Source organism: Pristis pectinata, chromosome 34 (genome assembly GCF_009764475.1).
Source record: "Pristis pectinata isolate sPriPec2 chromosome 34, sPriPec2.1.pri, whole genome shotgun sequence".
Classification (NCBI taxonomy): domain Eukaryota; kingdom Metazoa; phylum Chordata; class Chondrichthyes; order Rhinopristiformes; family Pristidae; genus Pristis; species Pristis pectinata.
Genome location: NC_067438.1, coordinates 12496761 through 12520919, shown reverse-complemented (window position 1 = coordinate 12520919; position 24159 = coordinate 12496761). Strand labels below are relative to the sequence as shown.

General features: G+C 48.9%; 1 protein-coding gene across 3 annotated transcripts in view; it reads left to right on the top strand.

Annotated features, from left to right (window-relative positions):
* Positions 1-24159, top strand: part of LOC127585870 (uncharacterized) — a 110580-nt gene that overhangs the window by 83590 nt on the left and 2831 nt on the right. Inside the window, exons 5-12 of one of the 3 annotated variants that reach the window (XM_052043578.1) lie at positions 1233-1333; positions 3936-4017; positions 8839-9096; positions 11692-11792; positions 12733-12814; positions 16277-16528; positions 19724-19814; positions 22371-22490. In XM_052043578.1, the coding sequence (XP_051899538.1) occupies positions 1233-1333; positions 3936-4017; positions 8839-9096; positions 11692-11792; positions 12733-12814; positions 16277-16528; positions 19724-19793 (946 nt within the window). In that variant the 3' untranslated portion in view covers positions 19794-19814; positions 22371-22490. Of the gene's footprint in view, positions 1-1232; positions 1334-3935; positions 4018-8838; positions 9097-11691; positions 11793-12732; positions 12890-16276; positions 16529-19723; positions 19815-22370; positions 22491-24159 lie in introns of all 3 variants that reach the window. The other 2 variants (XM_052043577.1, XM_052043576.1) reach the window with 2 other exon arrangements.

Genomic DNA, 24159 nt, shown 5'->3' with positions numbered 1-24159 from the left:
CATCCATGTACCTGTCCAAGTGTCTTTTAAAAATTATGTCTTCTAGTTCTTGATTCCCCGATTCTGGGGGGGGGGGGGGGGGGGGGGAGACTGTGTGCGTTTACCCTATCTATGCCCCTCATGATTTTATACACCTCTATAAGATCACCCCTCATTCTCCAGTGAATAAAGTCCTAGCCTGCGCAACCTCTCTCCATAACGCAGTCCTTCGAGTCCCAGCAACGTTCTCGTAAATTAGCATGGAAACGGGCCTTTCGGCCCAACTGGTCCATGCTGACCAAAACGCCCATCTAAGCTCGTGCTATTTGCCTGCGTTTAGCTAAACCTTTCCTATCCATGTCCCTGTCCAAGTGCCTTTTAGATGTCGTTGATGTACCTGCCTCAACCACTTCCTCTGGCAGCTCATTCCACGTACGTACCACCCTGTGTGTGTGTGTAAAAAAAAGAGTTGACCCTCAAGTTTGTACTAAATATTTAGCCTCTCATGTTAAACCTTTTTCCCCTGGTTCTTGATTCCCCAACTCTGTGGAAAAGACTGTGCGCATTCACCCTATCTATGCTCTTCATGATCTTGAAACACCTCTATAAGGTCACCTTCTGGTCTTGCCCTCCTCCAAATCTCCCCATTCCACTTTGGGACTGCTGCCTCGGAATATCATTTGGGCAGGACAGTGGCGCAGCAGGTAGGGCCGCTGCCTCACAGCACCGGAGACCTGGGTTCGATCCCGACCTCCAACACTGTCTGCATGTGTGTTTGTGTGGAGTTGGCAAGTTCTCCCTATGGCCACGTGGGTTTCCCCCGTATTCTCCGGTTTCCTCCCACGTCCCAAAGACGTGCAGGTAGGTGGGTTAATTGGCTGCTGTAAATTGCCCCCAGTGTGTGGGTGAGGGGTAGAATCTGGGGGGAGGGGGAGTTGCTGGGAACGTGGGGCAAACCTTATGGAGATTTATAAAATCATGACAGGGATAGATTGGATGGATCGTCTTCTTTCCCAGGACCGGCAGGTTTGGAACAAGAGGACACAGGTTTAAGGTGAGGGGGGGAAATTTAAAGGAGAACTGAAGGGTAAATTTTTCATACAGAGGATAGTAGTTATATGAAACGAGCTGCCAGAAGAAGTGTCTAGAGTTGCAGCAATTTGCCGCTCTTTTATCTAATTTCACGTGATTATTTTGTACACGCTCTACCTCCAGTGGGTTAGGAGCTAACCTGAATTTCTTGAATTTTGTAGGTTTATAGAAAATCAGATGAATCAGCCAGGGCCGAGCTGTACTTTTCTGCAGGCTGGTGGTCCCGACGAGAGGGCAGCTTTCACTTGCGATGCAGTCACAGGTTTGTATTCCCTGCTGGGCGCTTGAAGTGCAGACGTCGTGGGTCGAACCAGAGAAAGGAATGGAGAAGGAAGGCGGCTGGGTGGCGCAGCGGGTAAAGCGGCTGCCCCTCGGTGCCGGAGACCCGGGTTCGATCCCGACCTCCGTCTGTGTGGAGTTTGCAAATGATTGCATGGGTTCCCTCCCCCCACCAGGTGCTCCGGTTTCCTCCTACGTCCCAACGATGTGCAAGTTGGTGGGTTGATTGGCTGCTGTAAATCCACCCCCCAGCCCCCCCCCCCCCCCCCCCCCCCCCCCCCCCCCCCCCCCCCCCCCCCCCCCCCCCCCCCCACCAGCGTGTGGACTCACACTGGAGTAGGTCTGAATGTGGGTGAAATAATGAAAAAAAAATAGGATTTATGTAGGATTGGTGTAAACGGGTTGTTGGTGGTCAACACAAACTCGATGGGCTGAAGGGCCTGTTTCCGTGCTGTATGACTCTGTCCAGACGATGTTTGAGAGCTTCAATCATGGGGCTGCCGCCTCTGCTTAAATGGGCAAAAGCAGGGTCTACCGCACGAAACGCTCGGGGAACTCAGCGGGTCAGGCAGCATTCATGGAGGGAAATGGACGGTCGATGTTTTGGGTCGAGACAGATCTATCCATATGAAGGTACTCCTAAGCCTCTGATGGTGAGGGTGAGATATGAATCCTCATTTCTAGAGGAATAGAATATAAGAGCAGGGATGTGACGTGGGGCTCTATAAGGCATTGGTAAGACCTCACTTGGAGTACTGTGTGCAGTTTTGGGCTCCTTATTTAAGAAAGGATGTGCTGATGTTGGAGAGGGTTCAGAAAAGATTCACTAGAATGATTCCAGGAATGAGAGGGTTAACGTGAGGAACGTTTGACGGCTCTTGGGCTGTGCTCCTTGGAGTTCAGAAGAATGAGGGGGGACCTCATAGAAACATTTCGAATGTTAAAAGGCCTGGACAGAGTAGATGTGGCAAAGTTGTTTCCCATGGTAGGGGAGTCTGGTACAAGAGGGCATGACTTCAGGATTGAAGGGCGCCCATTCAGAACAGAGATGCGGAGAAATTTCTTTAGCCAGAGAGTGGTGAATCTGTGGAATTTGTTGCCACAGGCAGCTGTGGAGGCAAAGTCATTGGGTGTATTTAAGGCAGAGATTGATAGGTACCTGAGTAGCCAGGGCATCAAAGGTTATGGTGAGAAGGCGGGGGGGGGGGAGTGGGGCTAAATGGGAGAATGGATCAGCTCATGATAGAATGGCGGAGCAGACTCGATGGGCCGAATGACCGACTTCTGCTCCTTTGTCTTATGGTCTTATGGAATTCTCGTGGTTGATACTCAGTGACTCTGGTATCGTTTATACATCTGTCAATTATTGAGAAGCATTGGGGGGTGGGGGGGGGGGGTGGAAAGACAGAGAACAATCAATAAATGTGGTCTTGCTGGTGGTTTCCTTATCCAGGTCAGTAATCTGTCCGCAACCCTTTTGTGGTAGAACTGAAACTTCCAAGAAACTTCTGGTGTTGGCTGTTTAGTGGGTTACCTCCGCTTAAACATTATGATTCTTGTCCAGAACCTGTTCGACATCACTTTGTCAAGTGTAGAAAACTGTAGATGGGCTGAAGGGCCTGTTTCTGTGCTGTCTGACTCTGACTACAGAACCTTTTTGGGGGATCTTGTAGTAATGATTTTGATATAATGGTTAAGTGTAGGAATTGCTGCCCGTGTCATCAGGTCATTAAGCATGGAAGCAGGCCCTTCAGCCCACTGTCCCTGCCAACCATCAACCACCCATTTACACTAATCCCATTTTATTCTCCCCACATTCCCATCAACTCCCCCCAGATTCTACACACACACACACACACACACACACACACACACACACACACACACACACACACACACACACACACACACACACACACACTCTCACTCTCACTCTCACTCTCTCTAGGGGCAAATTACAATGGGCAATTAAATTCCCAAACCTGGGTCTGAATGAACCACGCTCAAACAATCTCTGGGTAACATTTTGATAGACATTCGGAAGTCGATTTTGTCTGGAAGTTGGGAAGTATGTAAAAAGTCACTCCGTGGTAACTACACCTCCACAGTGTTGTAATGAACAGCATCGAAAGGGCACAAGACTGATAAGAAGAATTACTGAAAGTGGAGAGTGAGGAGAAACTAGTTCTGCCGTTCGTAGGAACAGACGTACGTACATATGTTGGACATTTGAATGTAATAATTGCTATGGCAGCTCAATCATTCATAGCCTGGGGACGGCCTGTCTACGCATTTTACTCTGGCTATATTTTGTATGAAAAAGTGTTTTTGTATATAAAAAAAAGCTACACGATCAGAATGGATTGAAACCAAGTTGCTCTGTTGAACACAGAGCACCACCAGTGTAGGAAATAATGTGCCCAAAGCTGTCTCCAAGGTTGCCGGCTTCCAACTGTGGTGCTTCAGAAACAGCTCACAGCTGGCAGGGGTCTGCCGGATGCCTTGCGGTGAAGAAGGTTGCCTCGCGCAAGTGCTTTCTCTATTCCCAGTCTCATTTTTTTTTTTTGTTTGGCCATTTTTCCTAGAACAAGACGATTTGGACAGCTTCCCCTCACTGTCGCTGTCGGCAGGCTCCGAGTCGACTGTGACCCTGTCACACCCCAGCAGGTAAGGCACCTGATTTCCCGGCATGCGAACGCCATCGTTTATTGTTCTTTGAACTTCCCCTTGAGAAGGTGGGTAGGGTTGTGAGCCGCCTTCTCGAACCGCCGCAGTCCTTCCGGTGAAAGTGCGGTAGGGAGTTACCAGGGTTTGGACCCAGCGGAGAGGGGTCCTGTAGGTAGTGGTTGCCTTGTAGGGTCCCAAACAAAGGCAAGAATGAAGGTAATGAGGAATGAGTTGGCTATGATAGATTGGTGCGTTTCAGTGAAAGGAAATTTACATTTAAGGAATAAAGCCAGGAACTGCAAATCATACGTGATCCATAGGACACAGAACAGTACAGCACAGGAACAGGCCGTTCGGCCCACAACGTCTGCGCCAAACACAATGCCGAGTTAAACTAAACCTCTTCTGCCTGCACGTGAGCCATATCCCTCCATTCCCTGCATATTCATAGGTGTATCTAACAGCCTCTTAAACGCCACTATCGTATCTGCCTCCACCACCTCCCCCGGCAGCCTGTTCCGGGCACCCACCATTCTCTGCGATTTAAAAAAAACTTGACCCGCACATCTCCTTTACACTTTCCCCCTACCCCCCATCTTAAATGCATGTCCCGTAGTGGTTGACATTTCTACCCTGGGAAAAAGAGTCTAACTGTGCATGCTTCCCTTAATTGTATAAACTTTTATCAGGACCTTCGGCCCAACTAGTCCATGCCAACCAAGACACCCCATCCAAGCTACACCCATTTGCCAGTATTTGGCCCATAACCTCCTGAACTTTTCCCATCCATGTACCTGTCCAACGTCTTTTAAAAAGTTGTTATTGTACCTGCCTCAGCCACTTCTTCTGGCAGCTCGTTCCACGTACGTACACTCTCTCCAATTCCTATTAAATCTCTCCCTTCTCACCCTAAACCTATTCTCTCTAGTTCTTGATTCCCCAACTCTGGGGGGGGGGGGAAAAGGCTGAGTGCATTCACCCTGTGTTTATGCCCCTCATGATTTTATAAGATAAAATAAGAGACAAGATCTCTTTATTAGTCACATGTACGTTGAAACACACAGTGAAATGCATCTTTTGCGTCGAGTGTTCTGGGGGCAGCCCGCAAGTGTTGCCACGCTTCCGGTGCCAACATAGCACGCCCGCAGCTTCCTAATCCGTACATCTTTGGAATGTGAGAGAAAACCGGAGCACCCGGAGGAAACCCACGCAGACACGGGGAGGATGTACGAACTCTTTGCAGACAGTGGCGGGAATTGAACCCGGGTCACTGGCGCTGTAATAGCGTTACGCTAACCGCTACACTACCATGCCTGCCCCTACACTGATATGAGGGGAGAAAATGGATATGGTATTGAGAGAGAGGATCAGCCATGATCAGAGTGAATGGTGGAACAGAATTGAAGGACTAAACAACCTACTGCTACTTTGCTGTGTTTCTATATTCTTAATTTTTAGAAGTCGCGAATTCAGGATGTGGTGTTGGAATAGGCTAGGCAAATAACTGCAGTGCACTTTGTAGTCAGTTCACACTGCGATGGGGTACCAATCAAGCAGGCTCCTTTGTCCTAGATGGTGCACTCGTCCAGGTAAACGGAGAATTATTCCCTCACCATCGTGACTTGTGCCTTGGAGATGGTGGAAATGCCTTGAGGTGTTAGGAGGTGAGTCACTCGCTGCAGAATAACCAGCCTCTGATCTGCTGTTGTAACCACAGCATTTATGTGGTGGATCTGGCTGAGTTTCAAAGGTAATCCCCAGGATGTTGATGGTGGGGGACTCAGCAATGATGAAGCAATTGAACGGGAAGGGTAGTTGGTCAGAGGCTCTCTTGTTGGAGGTGGTTAAGGCCTGGAACTTTTGTGGTCTGAATGTTATTTGCTGCCTTTTAGCACGTTACCCGAATCTTGCTGCATGCAGCCATGGACTGCTTCATTTGCTGAGGTTGTGAATCGAATTGAACATAATGCAATCCTCAGCAAAGTTTAAGTTTATTGTTGAGTTCAAGTTTATTGTCAACGGCACACATGCCATGAAGATTAGCTCTCTGCAGCAGCACCACAGTACACTACAAACATGACAAACGTGTTAATGTAAACTTCAGTCAACGTAAATTAGACATAATTTACACAACATAACTTACACAACATAAATAAACTAAATATAGCAATATTACTGCAAGTTGAAAGAGAAAAAAGAAATATAGTCCAAAGTAGAATTAGGGTTTTTCAGGTGGGTTGAAGAACCTGATGGCAGTGGGGAAGAAGCTGTTGTTGAACCTTGAGGTGTGGGGTCTTCAGGCTCCTGCACCTCCTGCTCGATGGCAGCATTGAGAAGAGGGCACGGCCCGGATGGTGGGTGTCCCTGCTGATGGATGTCGCCTTCCTGAGACATCGCCTCCTGTAGATGTCTTGGATGGCGGGGAGAGCTGTACCCGTGATGGAACTGGCTGAGTCCCACCACCCTCTGTAGCCTCTTGCGTTCCTGTGCGTTGGAGTGCCCACACCAGGCCCTGATGCAACCAGTCAGGATGCTTTCCACTGTACGTCTGTGGAAGTATATCGGAGTCTTCGATGACGTACCAAATCTCTTTAAGCTTCTAAGAAAGTAGAGATACTGGTGGGCTGCCTTCCTGGTTGCACCAATCTGCTGGGCCCAGGATTGGTCCCCATTTCTGACCTTGTGATGGAAGGAAGCCGGTTGAAGCAGGGGAATATGTTTGGGCGAGGACTGTGCCCCCGAGGAACTGCTGGTGTTGGGATGATTGACCTCCAACAACCACAACCATCTGCCTTCATATGAGGTGAGACTCCAACCACTGTTTTCCCTGATGCCCATTGACTTCAGCTTCAGCAGGGCTCCTTGATGCCACATTTGATATCAAGGGCACTCACTCTCACATCACCTCTGCAATTCATCTCTTTGGTCCATATTTGGACCAAGGCTGTAATGAGTCTGGAACCCAACCTGGATATTGGCGAGTGATCTCTGCTCAATAGTACTGTTGAGATCACCTTCCTTCATGTTGATTACAACTGACTGGGTGGTAATTAGCCGGATTGGATTTGCCCTGCTTTTTGTGAACGGAGCCTACGGCAAACCTCCAATGATCCAACACATTTGGAACTTTGCTAGCGGCGGACTGGTGGTTTCTGCTCTGTTGGATGGTTTTCTTCCCCCAACGTACTTTTAATTCACTTTTTTAGAAGTTGCACAATTTTCCAGTAAAACAGGTGAGTTCAAAAGTTCATTGAGTTGAGAGGGAGGACGAGAACCAGAACCCTAATGAGTTAAAATGGCTTCTATCCTGCTGTTGTTATAATGTTATCCTAATTTTCCACTCCTGCCTGCTGCAAAAGCACACAGTGCCACGGATTAATTCTGTTTAACCGCTTTTATTAGTAGTATACTACTAGCGAGAACCCTCCTTTAGCACTCTCTTAGAGTCTCTATTGGAGGTCTCTGCAATACAAAGGAGCAGGCATCAATTTATACACTTCTGGTCATGCACACTTAATGCGGTTACACAAGTTTCGATCGGGCGCTTAAGATACAAAGACAAACATTACACTCATTGTTTAGTAATTGGTTTACATTTAAGTTCCTTACACAATAATTACCACCTGATCTTGAGTCAGGGGCTTGCGTGGTATTTTTTCATTAGTTATATGTACAGTCACAATTTCTTAACCCTTTACTTTCTCAGTAAGACTCTTGAATGGACCTCTTGTACGATAAAGAGAAACCCTTGATCTCTCAGTCTACGTCATCGTGGCCCTTGCACCCTATTGTCTGCCTGCACTGCACTTTCTCTGTAACTGTAACACTCTTGCTTTTCCCTTTGTACTACCTCGATGTACTTGTGCTTTAGAATGAGCTGTCTGGATGGCATGCAAAGCAAAGTAATTTCACAGTACCTCGGCACGTGACAACAATAAACCAATTAACGATTTATTATGGTCACATGTACTGAGATGCAGCGAAAAACTTTGTTTTGCATGCCATCCATACAGGTCATTGCAAAACATAAGTAGATCGAGGTGGTACAAGAGAAAAGCAGTAACAGAATGCAGAATATAGTGTTGCAGTTACAGAGAAAGTGCAGTGCAGGCAGACAGTAAGGTGCAAGGGCCATGACGAGGTAGATTATAGGGTTAAGAGTTCATCTTTATCGTACAAGAGGATCGTTCAATAGTCTTATAGCAGTGGGATAGAAGCTGTCCTTGAGCGTGGAGGTGTATGTTTTCAAGCTTTTTATCTTACGCCCGACGGGGGGTGGGGGGAGAAGAGAGAATGTCTGGGGTGGGTGGGGTCTTTGATTATGTTGGCCGCTGCTTTCTGAGGCAGCGGGAAGTGTAGACCCATGGAGGGGAGGCTGGTTTGTGTGATGGGCCAGTTCCCAATCTACATGTATCACCTGGTGAGCCAGATGTTGAACCATCTGGATTTCCGGAGAGTGGATTATCGGAGTATTACCGTAGCTGGACGGTTTTCCACAATGTTGCGGGTCAGTGAGGTGGTGTGAATGTAAAAATTCACCCTCTTGAGTACCTCTGCCCTGCTGTGACCCCCATGTGTGTGTCTCTCTCTCGCTCTCTCGCTCTCGCTCTCTCTCTCTCGCGCTCTCTCTCTCGCGCTCTCTCTCTCGCGCTCTCTCTCTCGCGCTCGCTCTCTCGCGCTCGCTCTCACTCTCTCACTCTCGCTCTCTCTCACTCACACACACACACACACACACACACACACACACACACACACACACACACACACACACACACCCCTGATGCCCCTGTTCCTGAACGTCATGCCCCCTTTCCATTACAGCATCGACAGTTTTGAGGAGGACGCCGATGCCGACCTCTGCAGTGGCACCGACTCTCCCTCTGGGAGCAGCACCAGGTTTCCTCCTGCAGCACGCAGACGACCCAGGCCCCTGCTCATCAATCACGAGACGCGGCCTGAGAAAGAGGAGGGAGAATGGGAGCTGAGCAGTGAGAACCACAGGTTCAAGCACTGTGGTTGGAGCAGCAGAGAATCTGATCTAAGGAATAAAGGGATGGATTCGACAGACTCATGGAAGCCGTGAGTAACGTTGCTTGACCTTCCCTGTTCCTTCTCTCCACGATGAACCTACCAGCAGACACTGAGCTGGCAGTGGCCAACTCACCTGCTCTCATATTTTGAATTGGTAATTGGTTTATATTTGCCACATGTACCAAGGTACAGTGAAAAACTTTGTTTTGCATGCCATCCATACAGATCATTTGAAACCGTCAGTAGCTCGAGGTAGTACAAGGGAAAAGCAATAGCAGAATGCAGAATATAGTGTTACAGTTACAGAGAAAGTGCAGTGCAGGGAGGCGACGAGGTACAAGGTCACGACAAGGTAGATTGTGAGGTCGAGAGTCCATCTTATCGTTCAATAGTCTTATCACCGTGGGATAGAGGCTGTTCTTGAGCCTGGTGATACGTGCTTTCAGGCTTTTGTATCTTCTGCCCGATGGGAGGGAGGGGTGGACACAAGACGCTGAGCTCATCGAGTAGAGCTCTGCTCTGCTCACTTGCTCAGGTACACTGCTTGGTTTGACCATTCGCTCAACCATTGCCTTATTTTATGTTTTTTTGTTTTAACCAGTGGTTTGCTTTTCTGGTACTTAAAATATTTTAATCTCTCTGGTTTCCTGTTTGCTTTATCTTCCGATTCCCCCCTCATTCCCTGAGCTATCCACAGATTCCCTTCCCGTTTCACATCCCCTAGTGACTCCATATTATCCGTTTATGTGTGTGTGTCTAAGTTTCACTTAGCATTGTCTCTCTCACTGTGTGTCAGTGTGCAATCCCCATATGCAGTCAGGCTATGTTTCGTCAGCTTTTTAATTGTCCTTTTTATTTATTCTTTGGAGCTGGGCAAGGGCAGCGTTTATTGTCCATCCATTAGTTGCTAGTTAAATGCAGCACACAGTAAAACCCACCAATGACTTTGCCTAATAAAGATAATTAATTGTGAATACTTAAAATAACTCAAAAGGTTCACTGCAAAGTTTCAAACAATCAATTTTTAGTTCCACAGCCCTGTTAAGTTGCTCAACTTCCAACTGGACTCCCAGTCTGGGTGAAGGGTCTCGACCCGAAATGTTGACTGTCCATTTCCCTCCACAGATGCTGCCTGACCCGCTGAGTTCCTCCAGCCCCTTTGTGTGTTGCTCCAGCTTTCAGCACCTTGTGTCTCCACCACTCATCACTTGTATATGGGTACTATCTGCTCTAAATAAACCTGGCCAAGGTTCAACTTGACAAGTTCTTCTGAATCCCTGACTCGGCATTTTCTTCTGCAGTGGTTAGTGTCCAGAGTCACAATACCAATCATCCCATGAGGCACCTTTGTCAACATTTCTCATTTCTCTGCTTTGATTTTCCAGCCAATTGTATGGCGATAAGTCCATTTCTTTCCTTGTATGTATTTATTATTTTATACAGGAAGGATGTGGAAGCCATAGAAAGAGTGCAGAGGAGATTTACAAGGATGTTGCCTGGATTGGGGAGCAGGCCTTATGAAAGCAGGTTGAGTGAACTCGGCCTTTTCTCCTTGGAGCGATGGAGGATGAGGGGGGACCTGATAGAGGTGTATAAGATGATGAGAGGCATTGATTGTGTGGATAGTCAGAGGCCTTTTCCCAGGGCTGAAATGGTTGCCACAAGAGGACACAGGTTTAAGATTCTGGGGAGTAGGTACAGAGGAGATATCAGGGGTAAGTTTTTTACTCAGAGAGTGGTTAGTGTGTGGAACGGGTTGCTGGCAGCGGTGGTGGAGGTGGATACCATAGGGTCTTTTAAGAGACTGTTGGATAGGTACATGGAGCTTAGAAAAATAGAGGGCTATGGGTAAGCCTAGAAATTTCTAAGGTAGGGACATGTTCGGCACAGCTTCGGCACAGAATTGTGCTGGAGGTTTTCTTTGTTTCTACAATCAAATTCCTGTTGACGCCATCCAATGATCACCTTAGCCACCTAGTCTACAATCATCAGATTTGCTGTTTACGACTTTACAGCTCGCCAGACTACCTCCAAGGTGAGATGTTTGGTGCAAGGGACTGCAGGTGCTGGGATCTGGACCAACACAAGATGTCTCTAACCCCCAACCCCCCGCCACTGTCTCCCCGGGGGGAAGCCCACACTGTCACAGGAAGAACATGCAAGCTCCACGCACTGACAGCGCCGGAGGCTGGGATCGAACTCTGGTCTCTGGAGCTGTGGTAGTTGGGATGTGTTTAAATCACAGGGCCCTCACAGCTCCAGAGACCTGGGTTCAATCCCAACCTTCAGCGCTGTCTGTGTGTGGATTATGCACGTTTTCCCTGTGACAGCGTGGGTTTCTCCCCCAGGTGCTCCAGTCTCCCCTAGCTCTGCCCCTGTGCTGCCTTACCAAAGGGGGTGGGCAATGAGCACTGACCTTGCCAACAATGGCCGCATCCCAAGGTTAAAAGTCTGCAGTCGCCTTTATCAAGATCTTTCCTTTGAAAAGGGAGTTTCACTCACCAGAAATGAGACACGTCCTCTCCTCAGCCTCGCCGGATTCTCTATCTATAAATTCATGTTGTGTGTTGGGTGGAGTCTGGGGAATATCCTCCTCGGGTACGTCACCATAACTTCAGCTCTTTACCTGTTTGTATTTTCTAGACCTCCCAAGGGGCTTGAGAGGCAACACTCTTCCGATAGGGAAATTATTACTGTCTGCATCGGGGAAGGTGGTGTCCCAACCTGTCCCGCAATCAAGAAAGGTAGGATCTTAACGTGGGGCAATGTAACGGGTCCATCGCTGCTGCTGTCAAGATTTGGGATGTGTTTAAATAGCAGGGTCCAGTATAGAGTCAGCGACAGGTACGGCAGTGAAGGTCCCTCCTCTTGTGCATCTGCTCCTTAAAAGAGGAGTCGGGAAGTTGCGTGCGGCTTTACAAAACTCTGGTTAGGCCACACCTGAAATATTGCATTCAATTCTAGTCACTCCATTACAGGAAGGATGTGGAGGCTTTGGAGAGGGTGCAGAAGAGGTTCACCAGGATGCTGCCTGGATTAGAGGGCGTGTGCTATCAGGGGAGGTTGGACAAACTTGGGTTGTTTTCTCTGGAGCAGCTCAGGGGAGACCTGATAGAAGTTTATAAGAGGCACAGACAGAGTAGACAGTTGGCATCTTTTTCCCAGGGTCAAAATGTCTAATACTAGAGGGCATGCATTTAAGGTGAGTGGGGGGAAAGTTCAAAGGAGATGTGCGGGGGATGTTTTGTTTTACACAGAGAGTGGTGGGTGCCTGGAATGTGCTGCCTGGTGTTGTGGTGGAGGCAGATACGATAGAGATGTTTAACAGGGTCTTAGATAGGCACATTTAACTGTATAGAATGGAGAGATATGAACCATGTGCAGGCAGAAGGGATTAGTTTACTTGGGCGTCATTAGTTTAATTAGTTCGGCAAAATGTCGTGGGCCGAAGGGTCTGTTCCTGCGCTGTGTTAAACAAGCAATTAACTTCTCGTTAGCCTGTTTAAAAAAAAGTTCCGATCTATTTGATTTGGATCTTGCTGTGCGTTAAATGGCTGCTGAGGCTGGCTGATGTAACCAGGGGTGCTGCAGCTCAGAGGGAGGGGGTTGCCGAGCAACCGTTGAGGGTTTCCTGCGGATGCGAGCCTCGGAATGAATGCCTTTTTCACCTTGGTCTCCCTGCAGAACAAGAGGAGTCGTGCAGTCTCCCTTCGCCGCCGGCGTCCGCCTTCTCCGGGACCACGGTGACCCTATCACATCCGAGCAGGTGCGAGGACGAGCAGGAAGCGTTAAACGCCCGCCCAGGATGGGCGCGAACTGACCGATGGATAAATCTTGTGAGGTGGTACAAATTGGGGAGAGCACGGAAGGGGCCGTAAATTCCTTGGAAGAGAGTCCAAATGGTGTTTGTGAAGTTTTAAGAAGTGTGTCTCAGGAGGGGAGCTGTTTGTTTCCTCACTGTGAGGCCTAGCAGCAAGTAAAGGGGGAGGCGAGATCTAGCAGAGCGGCCATTTTGAGAAGGGCAGTCTTGAGGTTCACAGTGCTGCTGTGAGGTCAAAGTATGGTCTTTTGTGAGCACCAAGCTTTGCTGAGGAGGACAATGCAGCAACGAGGTACGGCAAGAGAGGATTTTTGGGTTTTTCTATTGCCCTTGAGTTGCTAAAAGGGACGGTGATGGCAGTCTGTCTGCTCGTCCTGTCCGTTGTGGGAGAGCTTGTGTCCCCGGTGATGATGTCTGCAGGAGGTGCACCCACTGCAGCTCCTCTTGGACCACATGGATCAGTTGCAGCAGCCGTGAGACTCACTGAGGAGCACGGAGCAGGCGGGGAGTGTTACGGACAGGGGTTTCAGGGAGGTGGTCGCGCCAAACGTTCTGTCAGGTAGCTGGGTGACTGCCAGGAGAGGCGGGCAGGGAGTGCAACATCACGTGCGGCTGTTCCCCTCTCAATCAGGTATACTGTTCTGGATTCTTTTGGGGGTAGGGGGATGGTCTCTGTTGGGGGAGAAAAATGCAGCAGCCAGATCCGTGGCACCACGACTGACTCTGTTGTACAGCAGGGTAAGGCAAAGTCTAAGGGAGCAATAGTGATAAGGGGATTCTTTAGTCTCGGGTACAGACGTTTCTGTGGTCGTGAGCGAGACTCCAGGAAGGTGTGTTGCCTCCCTGTTATCCGGGCCCAGGATGTCTCTGAGTGGGCCACAGGACATTCTGAAAGGGGTGGGTGAGCAGCCAGGGGTTGTGGTCCATATCGGTGCCAATGACATAGGCAGGAAGGGAGATGAGGTCCTGCAAAGGGAGTTCAGGAAGGTAGGCAGGAAGTTTTAAAAAAAAGCAGGACCTCTCGGGTTGTAATCTCAGGATTACGATCTGTGCCCTGTGCTAGTGAGGCAAGAGATAGGAAGATAATACAGTTAAATACCTGGCTAAGGAGCTGGTGCAGAGGGGAGGGCTGTATCATTGGGATATTTCCCAAGGCAGGTGGACCCTGTACAAGGAGGGGTTGCCCCGATATCCTCACGGGGAGGTTTGCCAGTGCTGCTCAGGAGGGTTTAAGTTAACCTGGCAGGGATGTGGAAACCAAAGTAGTGGGTCAGTTAATCTACACAGTGGGACTAATGGGCTGGTGTGTTTATTTCAATGCAAGGAGTATGATGGGTAAGGCAGATGAACTTAGAGCCCGGATTCAGTGCATAGAGCTGTGGTGTTGCGGCCATTATAGAGACGGGGTTGCGAGAAGGGCAGGACTGGCAGCTCAACGTTCCAGGGTTTCGATGTTTCAGACACGATAGGAAGGGGAGGTAAAAGAGGTGGGGGATTTGCAGTACTAACCAGGGCAAATGTTACAGGGGCACTTGAAGAGGGCATAGTGGCAGGCTCATCCACTGGGTAGCGCTCAGGAATAAGAAAGGTGTAATCACCATGATGGGGTTGTACTGTAGGCCTCCCGGTAGCTGGTGGAACAGATATATTGACAGATTATGGAAAGGTGTGAAAACAGCGGGGTAGTTACAGTGGGTGATTTTAGCTTCCCCAATATTGACTGGGACTTCCGTGCCAGAGGCTTAGGTGAGGCAGAATTTGTTAGCTGCATCCAGGACAGTTTCTTGATTAAATAGGTATTGGTATTGGTTTATTATTGTCACTTGTACGGTGAAAAACTTGTCTTGCATACCGATCGTACAGGTCAATTCATTACACAGTGCAGTTACATTGAGTTAGTACAGAGTCCATTAATGTAGTACAGGTAAAAACAATAACAATACAGAGTAAAGTGTAACAGTTACAGAGAAAGTGCAGTGCAATAAGGTGCAAGGTCACAACAAGGTAGATCGTGAGGTCAGACTCCATCTCATTGTATAAGGGAACTGTTCAATAGTCTTATCACAGTGGGATAGAAGCTGTCCTTAAGTCTGGTGGTACGTGCCCTCAGGCACCTGTGTCTTCTACCTGATGGAAGAGGAGAGAAGAGAGAATGACCCAGGTGGGTGGGGTCTTTGATTATGCTGGCTGCTTCAGTATGGCAGCAAGAGGTAAAGACAAGAATCCAAGGAGGGGAGGCTGGTGTCCGTGACGCGCTGGGCTGTGTCCACAACTCTCTGTGGTTTCTTGCGGTCCTGGGCAGAGCAGTTGCTGTACCAAGATGTGATGCATCCAGATAGGATGCTTTCTATGGTGCATTGGTAGATAGTCCAATCAGGGAAGGGGTCATACTAGACCTTGTATTTGGAAATGAGCCTCTCCAGGTGGTTGGAGTTCCAGTAGGAGACTATTTTGGGAACAATGATCATGACTCCGTAGGTTTTCAGACAGTTATGGATAAGTGCTAAAGTGGGAAAAGGCAGGAGCTGGGGAGGCAGACTGGGAGCAGCTGTTATTGAGTAAGTCCACAAGTCTGACGTGTGAGTCGTTTAAAGGCCAGCTGGTCAGAATTCAGGACCAACGTGTCGCTGTGAGGAAGACGGCCAAGGATGGCAAGGTTCAGGAAACCTTGGACAACGAGAGATGTGGCAAATTTAGTCAGAAAGAGAAAGGAAGCATTAGTCAGGTTTCAGAAGCTGAAATCAGACAGGGCCCTTGCGGAATATAAAGGGACCAGGAGACAGCTTAAATAGGGAATCAGGAGGGCTCAAAGGGGCCATGAAATGACTTTGGCAAGTAGAGTTAAAGAGAATCCCAAGGCATTTTAGACATACTTTGGAAACGAGATGGTAACTAGGGAGAGGGTAGGACCACTGAAAGACAAAGGAGGGAGTTTAATCCTGAGACGAAGGGAAAGGAACTAAAGGAGTACATCACATCAGTATTAAACCAAGGGGGAAGGGCATGGAGCATTAGCTAGATCAGGGAGAGCTGTGCTGATATTCCAGGGTATTTTGAGATCAAGAAGGAGATGGTGTTGGGTCTCTTTGAGAACATTAAGGTGGATAAGTCCCCAGGGCCTGGTGGGATCTGTCACAGGTTATTGAGAAAGGCAAGAGAGGAGATTGCTGGGGCCTTTGCAGAGATCTTTGTATCCTCTTTAGCCACAGGTGCGGTCCGATATTGTTCCATGGGCAGGAAATTATAGGCTGGTGAGCCTTGCATCAGTGGTAGGGAAGTTACTGGAGAAGATTCTTAGAGACAGGATCTACTCACGTCTGGAAAAGCACACTGGTCATCAACACTTCTGCCAGTGCCTCCTTAAGCATGCTGCTCCTTCTCTCTGAAGCAATCCTCTCTCTGTCTTAGTGACATCAGCCTTGAAGAGGAGTGCCTGGCCAACACAACTGTGGCGTCGGAGAGCGAGACTGAGGGGATGGAGACCGTAACCAACAGGAGGAAGAGGCCTGCCCTCCCAGACGAAGACTCCAAGGACAGCAACGTCCGATGGGGTCGTCCCGGGCTTATTGATGTCGGGGCAGAGATTGACCGCTGGAACTTCGTGAAGGCCTGTTTGAAACTAAAGACCGATGAAGAGATGGCTGGGGCTTTACTGGACTTGTGAGAACCCACCCATCTATATGTCCTTCAGCTTCTACTTACAAGGATATTGCTAGGACTCAAGGGCCTGAGTTATGGGGAGAGGTTGGGCAGGCTAGGACTTTATTCCTTGGAGCGTAGGCGACTGAGGGATAACCTTGTATAATAAATCATGAGGGGCAGAGATAGGGTGAACGCACATCGTCTTTTTCTCAGGTTTGGGGATTGCGAACTAGAGGGCATATTTTTAAGGTGAGGGGAAAGATTTAAAAGGGAGCTTGAGGGGTGACTTCTTCACGCAGAGGGTGGTGCGTATGGAAGTGGTTGAGGCAGGTACAATAACATTTAAAAGACATTTGGACAGGTACCTGGGTAGGAAAGGTTTAGAGGGATATGGGCCAAACGCAGGCAAATGGGACTAGCTTAGATGGGAATCTTGGTCAGCATGGACCGGTTGGGCTGAAGGGCCTGCTTCCACGAAGTATAATTCTGACTCTCTCAAGGTTCCACTCGAGGGAAGCAAGAGATGGGTGGAGTTAATTGTTTGCATTGCTGTTTAACATTCAAAGATCAGTGAGCATGATCCATACATCCCAGGGAGTTCTCTACAGCATCCATCTCCACAGAGATCCACTTTGGCCAAGTTCAGGTCGCCCTTCCCAAATTCTGCTCCTCCGGAGTTTCCGATGTCTTCCCATCTCAAAGCTGCAACTTGTCAATCGACTCACAGGTTCTCCAGATGCGCGATTGCAGCAGAATTCGTGGGCCTGGTACAACATTGTCATGAGTGCCGTCTTTACGATGCATTTAACAGTGTTTTGAAGTGAGGTGTGGGGGTGAATAAAGACCGGGCGGGATTACTGAGCCAGGTGTGTCACAGAGGTGGGGGTTACAGGTTGGTGGGTGCAAGGTGTGCAGGCCAGCGTGGGGGGGGGGGGTGCGGAGGGGAAGGGAAGGGGTTTTGCCTCATGGTAGTTGACCCACCAGTGTCCATGGTGCACTGGCTGATTGAAGCGGACTGTTTCCCCGCCCCCCCCCCCCTCATTCATGCTTTGTTCAGGGACTTCTAACTGCAAGGTACAGATGCCAGTCCGGCACTGTGGCGCAGCGGGTAGAGCTGCTGCTTCACAGCGCCAAAGACCCAGATTCGATCCTGACCTCAGGCGCTGTCTGTGTGTGGAGTTTGCATGTTCTCCCTGTGTCCACGTGGGTTCCCCACCCAGCTGTCACGGAGTACAACAAGGAAACAGGCCCTTTGGCCCAACTCGTTCGTGCTGACCAATTTGCCTAATCGAACTAGTCCCATTTGCCTGCATTTGGCCCGTATCCCTCTAAACCTTTCCTGACCATGCACCTGCCCAAGTGTCTTTTAAACGCTGTAGTTGTACCTGCCTCTGCCACTTCCTCTGGCAGCTCGTTCCATATACCCAACACCCTCTGTGTGGAAAACTTACGCCTTAGGTCCCTTTTAAATCTTTCCCTCTCACCCTAAACCTATGCCCTCTAGTTTTGGACTCCCCTACCCTGGAAAAAAGACTAATTATCCACCTTATCTATGTCCCTCATGATTTTATAAATCTCTAAGGTCAGCCTCTGTCACTCCTGGGAAAACAGCCCCAGCCTATCCAGTCTCTCCTTGTAACCCAATCCCTCCAGTCTTGGTAACATAGAAACATAGAAAACCTACAGCACAATTCAGGCCCTTCGGCCCACAAAGCTGTGCCGAACGTGTCCCTACCTTAGAAATTACTAGGCTTACCCATAGCCCTCTATTTTTCTCAGATCCACGTACCTATCCAACAGTGTCTTAAAAGACCCTATTGTATCCGCCTCCACCACCGTTGCCGGCAGCCCATTCCCCGCAATCACCACTCTCTGAGTAAAAAACTTACCCCTGACATCTCCTATGTACCTGCTGCCCAGCATCTTAAACCTGTGTCCTCTTGTGGCAACCATTTCAGCCCTGGGAAAATGCTTCTGACTATCCACACGATCAATGCCTTATCATCATCTTATACACCTCTATCAGGTCCCCCCTCATCCTCTGTTGCTCCAAGGAGAAAAGGCCAAGTTCCCTCAACCTGCTTTCATAAGGCATGCTCTACATTCCAGGCAACAGCCTTGTAAATCTCCTCTGCACCCTTTCTATGGCTTCCACATCCTTCAGTGAGGCGACCAGAACTACTGCAATTGGGGTCTGACCAGGGTCCTATATAGCTGCAACAATACCTCTCGTCTCCTAAATTCAATTCCACGATCGATGAAGGACAATACACCATATGCCTTCTTAACCACAGTGTCAACCTGTGCAGCTGTTCTGAGTGTCCTATGGACTCGGACCCCAAGATCCCTCTGATCCTCCACACTGCCAAGAGTCCTACCATTAATACTATATTCTGCCATCATCCTCGTAAATATTTTTTTGTTTTGCATCCTATCCAGTTTAATGACATCCTTCCTATAACAGGGCGACCAGAACTGTGCGCGGTGCTCCAAATGTGGCCTTACCAACGTCTTGTACAGTTTTGGTCTCCTCCCACATCCCAGTAGTGTGTGGATCGGTGGATTAATTGGCCGCTGTACATTATCCCCTAGTGCGTAGGTGAGGGGAAGAGGGTGGGGGGGGGGGGGTTGATGGCAATGTGGGGAGAATAAAATGGGATCAGTATAAATGGGTGGTTGATGGTGTCGGATCCGGTTATTTTCGAATCCGCAGGTTCTTTCAGGAGTCCAGGAATGAGTTGAAAACAACTTGGTGCTTCACAAAGTTTTATTGGAAAAGTTTAAAACAAAGAAACAGTCACAGAGCACATGGCACTAGCTTTACTACTGGGAGATGAGCTGAGACTAAAGGAACTAAAGATGAGCTTTTGGGGGAGAAAGAGAACAAGAGGAGGATTAACAAAAAATGACACCTTTTATACCTGAGATAAGAGGTACTCCTTAGCTAACAGTAGTCCAATCAGCAAACCTATTGGATACCTGTGGCAAAGCCAACCAGTGAGAAAACACGTATTCACTTGATGGACGAACCAATAAGCTAGGAAGCGGCCATTCCTTGTGCAGCCACTTGAGTTGTATTAAACACTATACATGTTTAAAAAAAACTACTTAAAACAGTCGAATCCAACAATGATCAGAGCAGAATCGGTCTATTTCTGTGCTGTGTGACTCTACTGAACGTTTGGTGCTCTCTCTCTCTCTCTCTATTTCCAGATACATGAAGACACACACAAGTCCACCCTGTCCGCTGACTCCGCTCCCTGTGTTTGTGAAGAAGGTGTGAGAGACTTCCCCCTACAGTAAGGTCAGTTCCAGCACCCTCTCCTGCTGTTAACCTCTTCTCTTCCAGCTTACCAATGGGGTAGCTTCCCTCTCTGCTGTCTGCTTACCCCCCTCCCCCTCCATTCTGAGATCCTCAGGAAGGTTGTGTCCAAGATGTTGCTAACATCCTGTGGAGGGTGTCTTGATACAGTACATAGGTAACCCAACCAGGGATGGAGCCATACTAGGCCTTGTATTGGGAAATTACCCTGATTGGAATTTCAGTCGGAGAATATTTTGGGAACAGTGATCATAATTCCGTAAGTTTTCAGGTAGGTATGGATAAAACTGGACTTTGGTGGGGAGAGCGGGAGGCACGGGGAAAGGCTAACTACAATATTGTTTGACGGAACTGGGGAGAGTAGATCGGGAGCGGCTGTTATTGGGCAAGTCCACACCTGTCAGATGGGGAGCTGTTTAAAGGCCAGCCGGTCAGAGTTCAGGACCAACGTGTACCTGTGAGGAGTGGGTGAGGTTGATGTGGTATTCCCAGTACAAATGGCAAAGTACATCATCGGGGTTTCAACAAGTCGCTGTTGGACCAAGAGAGAGTTGTGAAGTGCCGGCATCTTGACAGGATGTCAAAGTCGAGTTTATTGTTAGATGCACAAGTCCATGTGTGCACAGGTGCAATGCAAAACTTACTTGCAGCAGCATCACAGGCACATGACATCGGATAAGCAGCATTCACAAGAAAAACATAAACAATTTTTTTTTACAGGAAAGAACTCAATTAGAACAAAAAAAGGTCCATTTTAGTGCAAAGTGGTCATAGTTTTGCTAAACTCTAATGATTAGGGTTGCGCAGGTTCGCAGGTTGGTTCAAGAACTGAATGGTTGAAGAGAAGTAGCTGTTCTTGAACCTGCTGGTGTGGGAGCCCCTGGAATCATTTCCCATCCCGAACCGAGGCAGAGGGAAGGAATTGCCACTCTGCCCAAAGTACCACGACGGAGGGAGTGTGGGAATTTGGACCCGGCGACACCAAAGGAATTTCCTGCTGTCCCTCAGCATGAGCTACGAGGACTGAAACCTTCCTGGGGGAGGGCTTAGTGCGACCTCACTAATCCCTCCCTCCCTCCCCCCACCCCCCTACCCTTCTTCAGCCAATTAAAATGGCAGAGAGTAAGGGGTCGACCCAGCAACACTAACAAAACCTCAGCTTTAGTGTTTGGGAACTTTTCAAGCAGATCTTGGGAGCAGCATCTCTGATGGTTTTGTTTTAATCATTCAATGGATGTGGGCTTCACAGGCTGAGCCAGCATTTAATTGCCCATCAAACAATCTGCTGGAGGTACTCAGCAGGTTGAGCAGCATCTGAGGGGGTGCAATCCTTGAGGTGTGGGTACACCCATGGTGCTGTTAGAGAGGAAGTTCCAGGACTTTGGCCCAGCGACGGTGAAGGAATGGCGATATATTTCCGAGTCAGGATGGTGTGTGGTTCGAGTCTGCAGAAAAGGCACTGCAAGGATTCGACTGCCTTCCAAAGGTCAAGCCCTTGTCCTTAGAGTCGTACGTCCTGGAAGTAGGCCCTTCAGCCCAACGAGTCAGTGCTGGCCATGAAGCACTCATTTGCGCCAATCCCATTTTATTCTCTCTGCATTCCCATCCACTCTTCCGGGATTCTACCGTGCACTGGGGGCAATTAAATTCCCAACCCTGTGTCTTGGGGGCAGATCAGCCATGATAGTATTGAATGGTGAGGGGCCGAGTGGCCGACTCCTGCTCATGTTCTACACTGGCACAGTCAAAGACATACAGCAAGGAAATAAGTCATCAACCACCCATTTACTCTAAGCCTACCTTATTCTCCACCACATTCCCACCAACGTCCCCCCCCAGTGTGCAGGTTACAACGGCCAATTAAGATCAGATCTCTTTATTAGTCACATGTGCATTGAAACACACAGTGAAATGCATCTTTTGCGTCGAGTGTTCTGGGGGCAGCCCGCAAGTGTCGCCACGCTTCCGGCGCCAACACAACATGCCCACAACTTCCTAACCCGTACGTCTTTGGAATGTGGGAGGAAACCGGAGCACCCGGAGGAAACCCACACAGACACGGGGAGAACGTACAAATTCCTTACAGACAGCGGCCGGAATTGAACCTGGGTTGCTGGCGCTGTAAAGCATTATGCTAACTGCTACACTACTGTGCCTGCTGACCCGCGCCCGGGGGAAACCCATGCAGTCACAGAGAGAATGTGTGAACTTCACGCGGACAGTGCCGGAGGTCGGGATCGAACCCGGGTCGCTGGAGCTGCGAGGCAGTGGCTCGACCCGCTGCGCCACTGTTCCGCCTTGCCTTGAGGTGACATTGACACTCCCTGGAAGAATTTGGAGCGAGAACCTATCTGCTGGAGGAGCTCGGGGTCAAGCAGCATCTTGTCGATGTTTCTGCAGGAATTCCCCTGACGTCCACAGCCTCTGTCACAGTGTAAGCACTTGGGGTGCGGGTCAGTGTGACTGTCAGAGGGATGTGTGCCTGCTGCATGTTTGAGCTGTTGCAGGGTTAATTCCAACAGCATCCTTCTCTTTCAGGTTGAGCAGCACGGTGTTTGCGCCCACGGATGGTTGGCAGAGCCGGCGGCAGTGAGCCGGGAGCTGTCTGCTCAGCCGCCCAGGATCAGAGTTGGGAGCTGGCACCTTGCACCCAGGCAGGTACTGCTTTGCAGATGTTAGGATCACAGAAATCAGCCAACTGTGATGTCTATCTACACCAATCCCATTTGCCTGCGTTAGGCCCCTATTCCTCTAGAGTCAGTGTAATACAGCACGGGAACAGGCCCTACGGCCCAACTGGTCCGTGCCGACCAAGGCGCCCACCAATCTACTCCCATATCCCTCTAAACCCCTCCTGTCCATGTACTTATCCAAATGTCTTAAATGTTATTGTACCTGCCTCAACCGCTTCCTCTGGCAGCTCGTTCCACATACGCACCACCCTCTGCGTGAAGAGGTTGCCCCTCGGGTCCCTTAAACCTATGCTCCCTGGTCTTTAGTTCCCCTTCCCTGGGCAGGGGAGCACTAATCCTCTCCTTTCCAAGTACCTGTCCAAATGTCTTCTAAATGAAGATTTTTGTCTGCTTCCGCTACCTCCTCTGGCAGCTCATTCCGATTCAGATTAGTTTATTGTCACGTACACCAGGTGCAGTGAAATTCCTTGCTCATGTGAAGACAATAAATACATGGTGATAATAAATACAACAGTGAGGTAATGTTACAGCTCTGGTTAGACCACATAGAACCATAGAACACTACAGCACAGAAAACAGGCCATTCGGCCCTTCTAGTCTGTGCCGAAACGTTATTCCGTTAGTCCCATTGACCTGCACCCAGTCCATAACCCTCCAGACCTCTCCCATCCATGTATCTATCCAATTTATTCTTGAAACTCGAGTGAGCCAGCATTTACTACTTCAGATGGCAGCCCATTCCACACTCCCACCAGTCTTTGAGTGAAGAAGATCCCCCTAATGTTCCCCCTAAACCTTTCCCCTTTCACCCTAAAGCCATGTTCTCTCGTACTTATCTCTCCTAATCTAGGTGGAAAGAGCCTACTCGCGTTAACTCTGTCTGTACCCCTCATAATTTTGTAAACCTCTATCAAATCTCCCCTCATTCTTCTGCGCTCCAAAGAATAAAGTCCTAACCTGTTCAATCTTTCCCTGTAACTCAACTCCTGAAGATCCGGCAACATTCTAGTAAATCTCCTCTGCACTCTTTAAGTATTGTTAAACCTGGAGTATTGTGTTCTGTTCTGGTCACCTCATTATAGAAAGGATGTGGAAGCTTTAGAGAGGGTGCAGAGGAGATTTACCAGGATGCTGCCTGGATTGGAGAGCATGTCTTATGAGGATAGGTTGAGTGAGCTAGGGCTTTTCTCTTTGGAGAGAAGGAGGCTGAGAGGTGTACAAGATGATAAGAGTGGACAGTCAGAGACTTTTCCCCAAGGCGAAAATGGCTAACACGAGGGGGCATAATTTTAAGGTGATTGGAGGAAGGTACAAGGGGGATGTCAGGGGTAAGTTTTTTTTACACAGAGAGTGGTGGGTGCGTGGAACGCACTTCTGGCAGAGGTTGTGGGGGCAGATACATTAGGGACATTTAAGAGACTCTTAGATAGACACATGAATGATAGAGAAATGGGGGGCTATGTGGGAGGGAAGGGTTAGATAGATCTTAGAGAAGGAGAAAACGTCGGCACAGCTTCGTGGGCCGAAGGGCCTGCACTGTGTCCTAAGTACAACAAGCGGAAAACAGCAGAATGGTGCAAAGATTGTAATTGATATCCCCACCAACCTCTGCATGGAATAACTTACCACTCAGA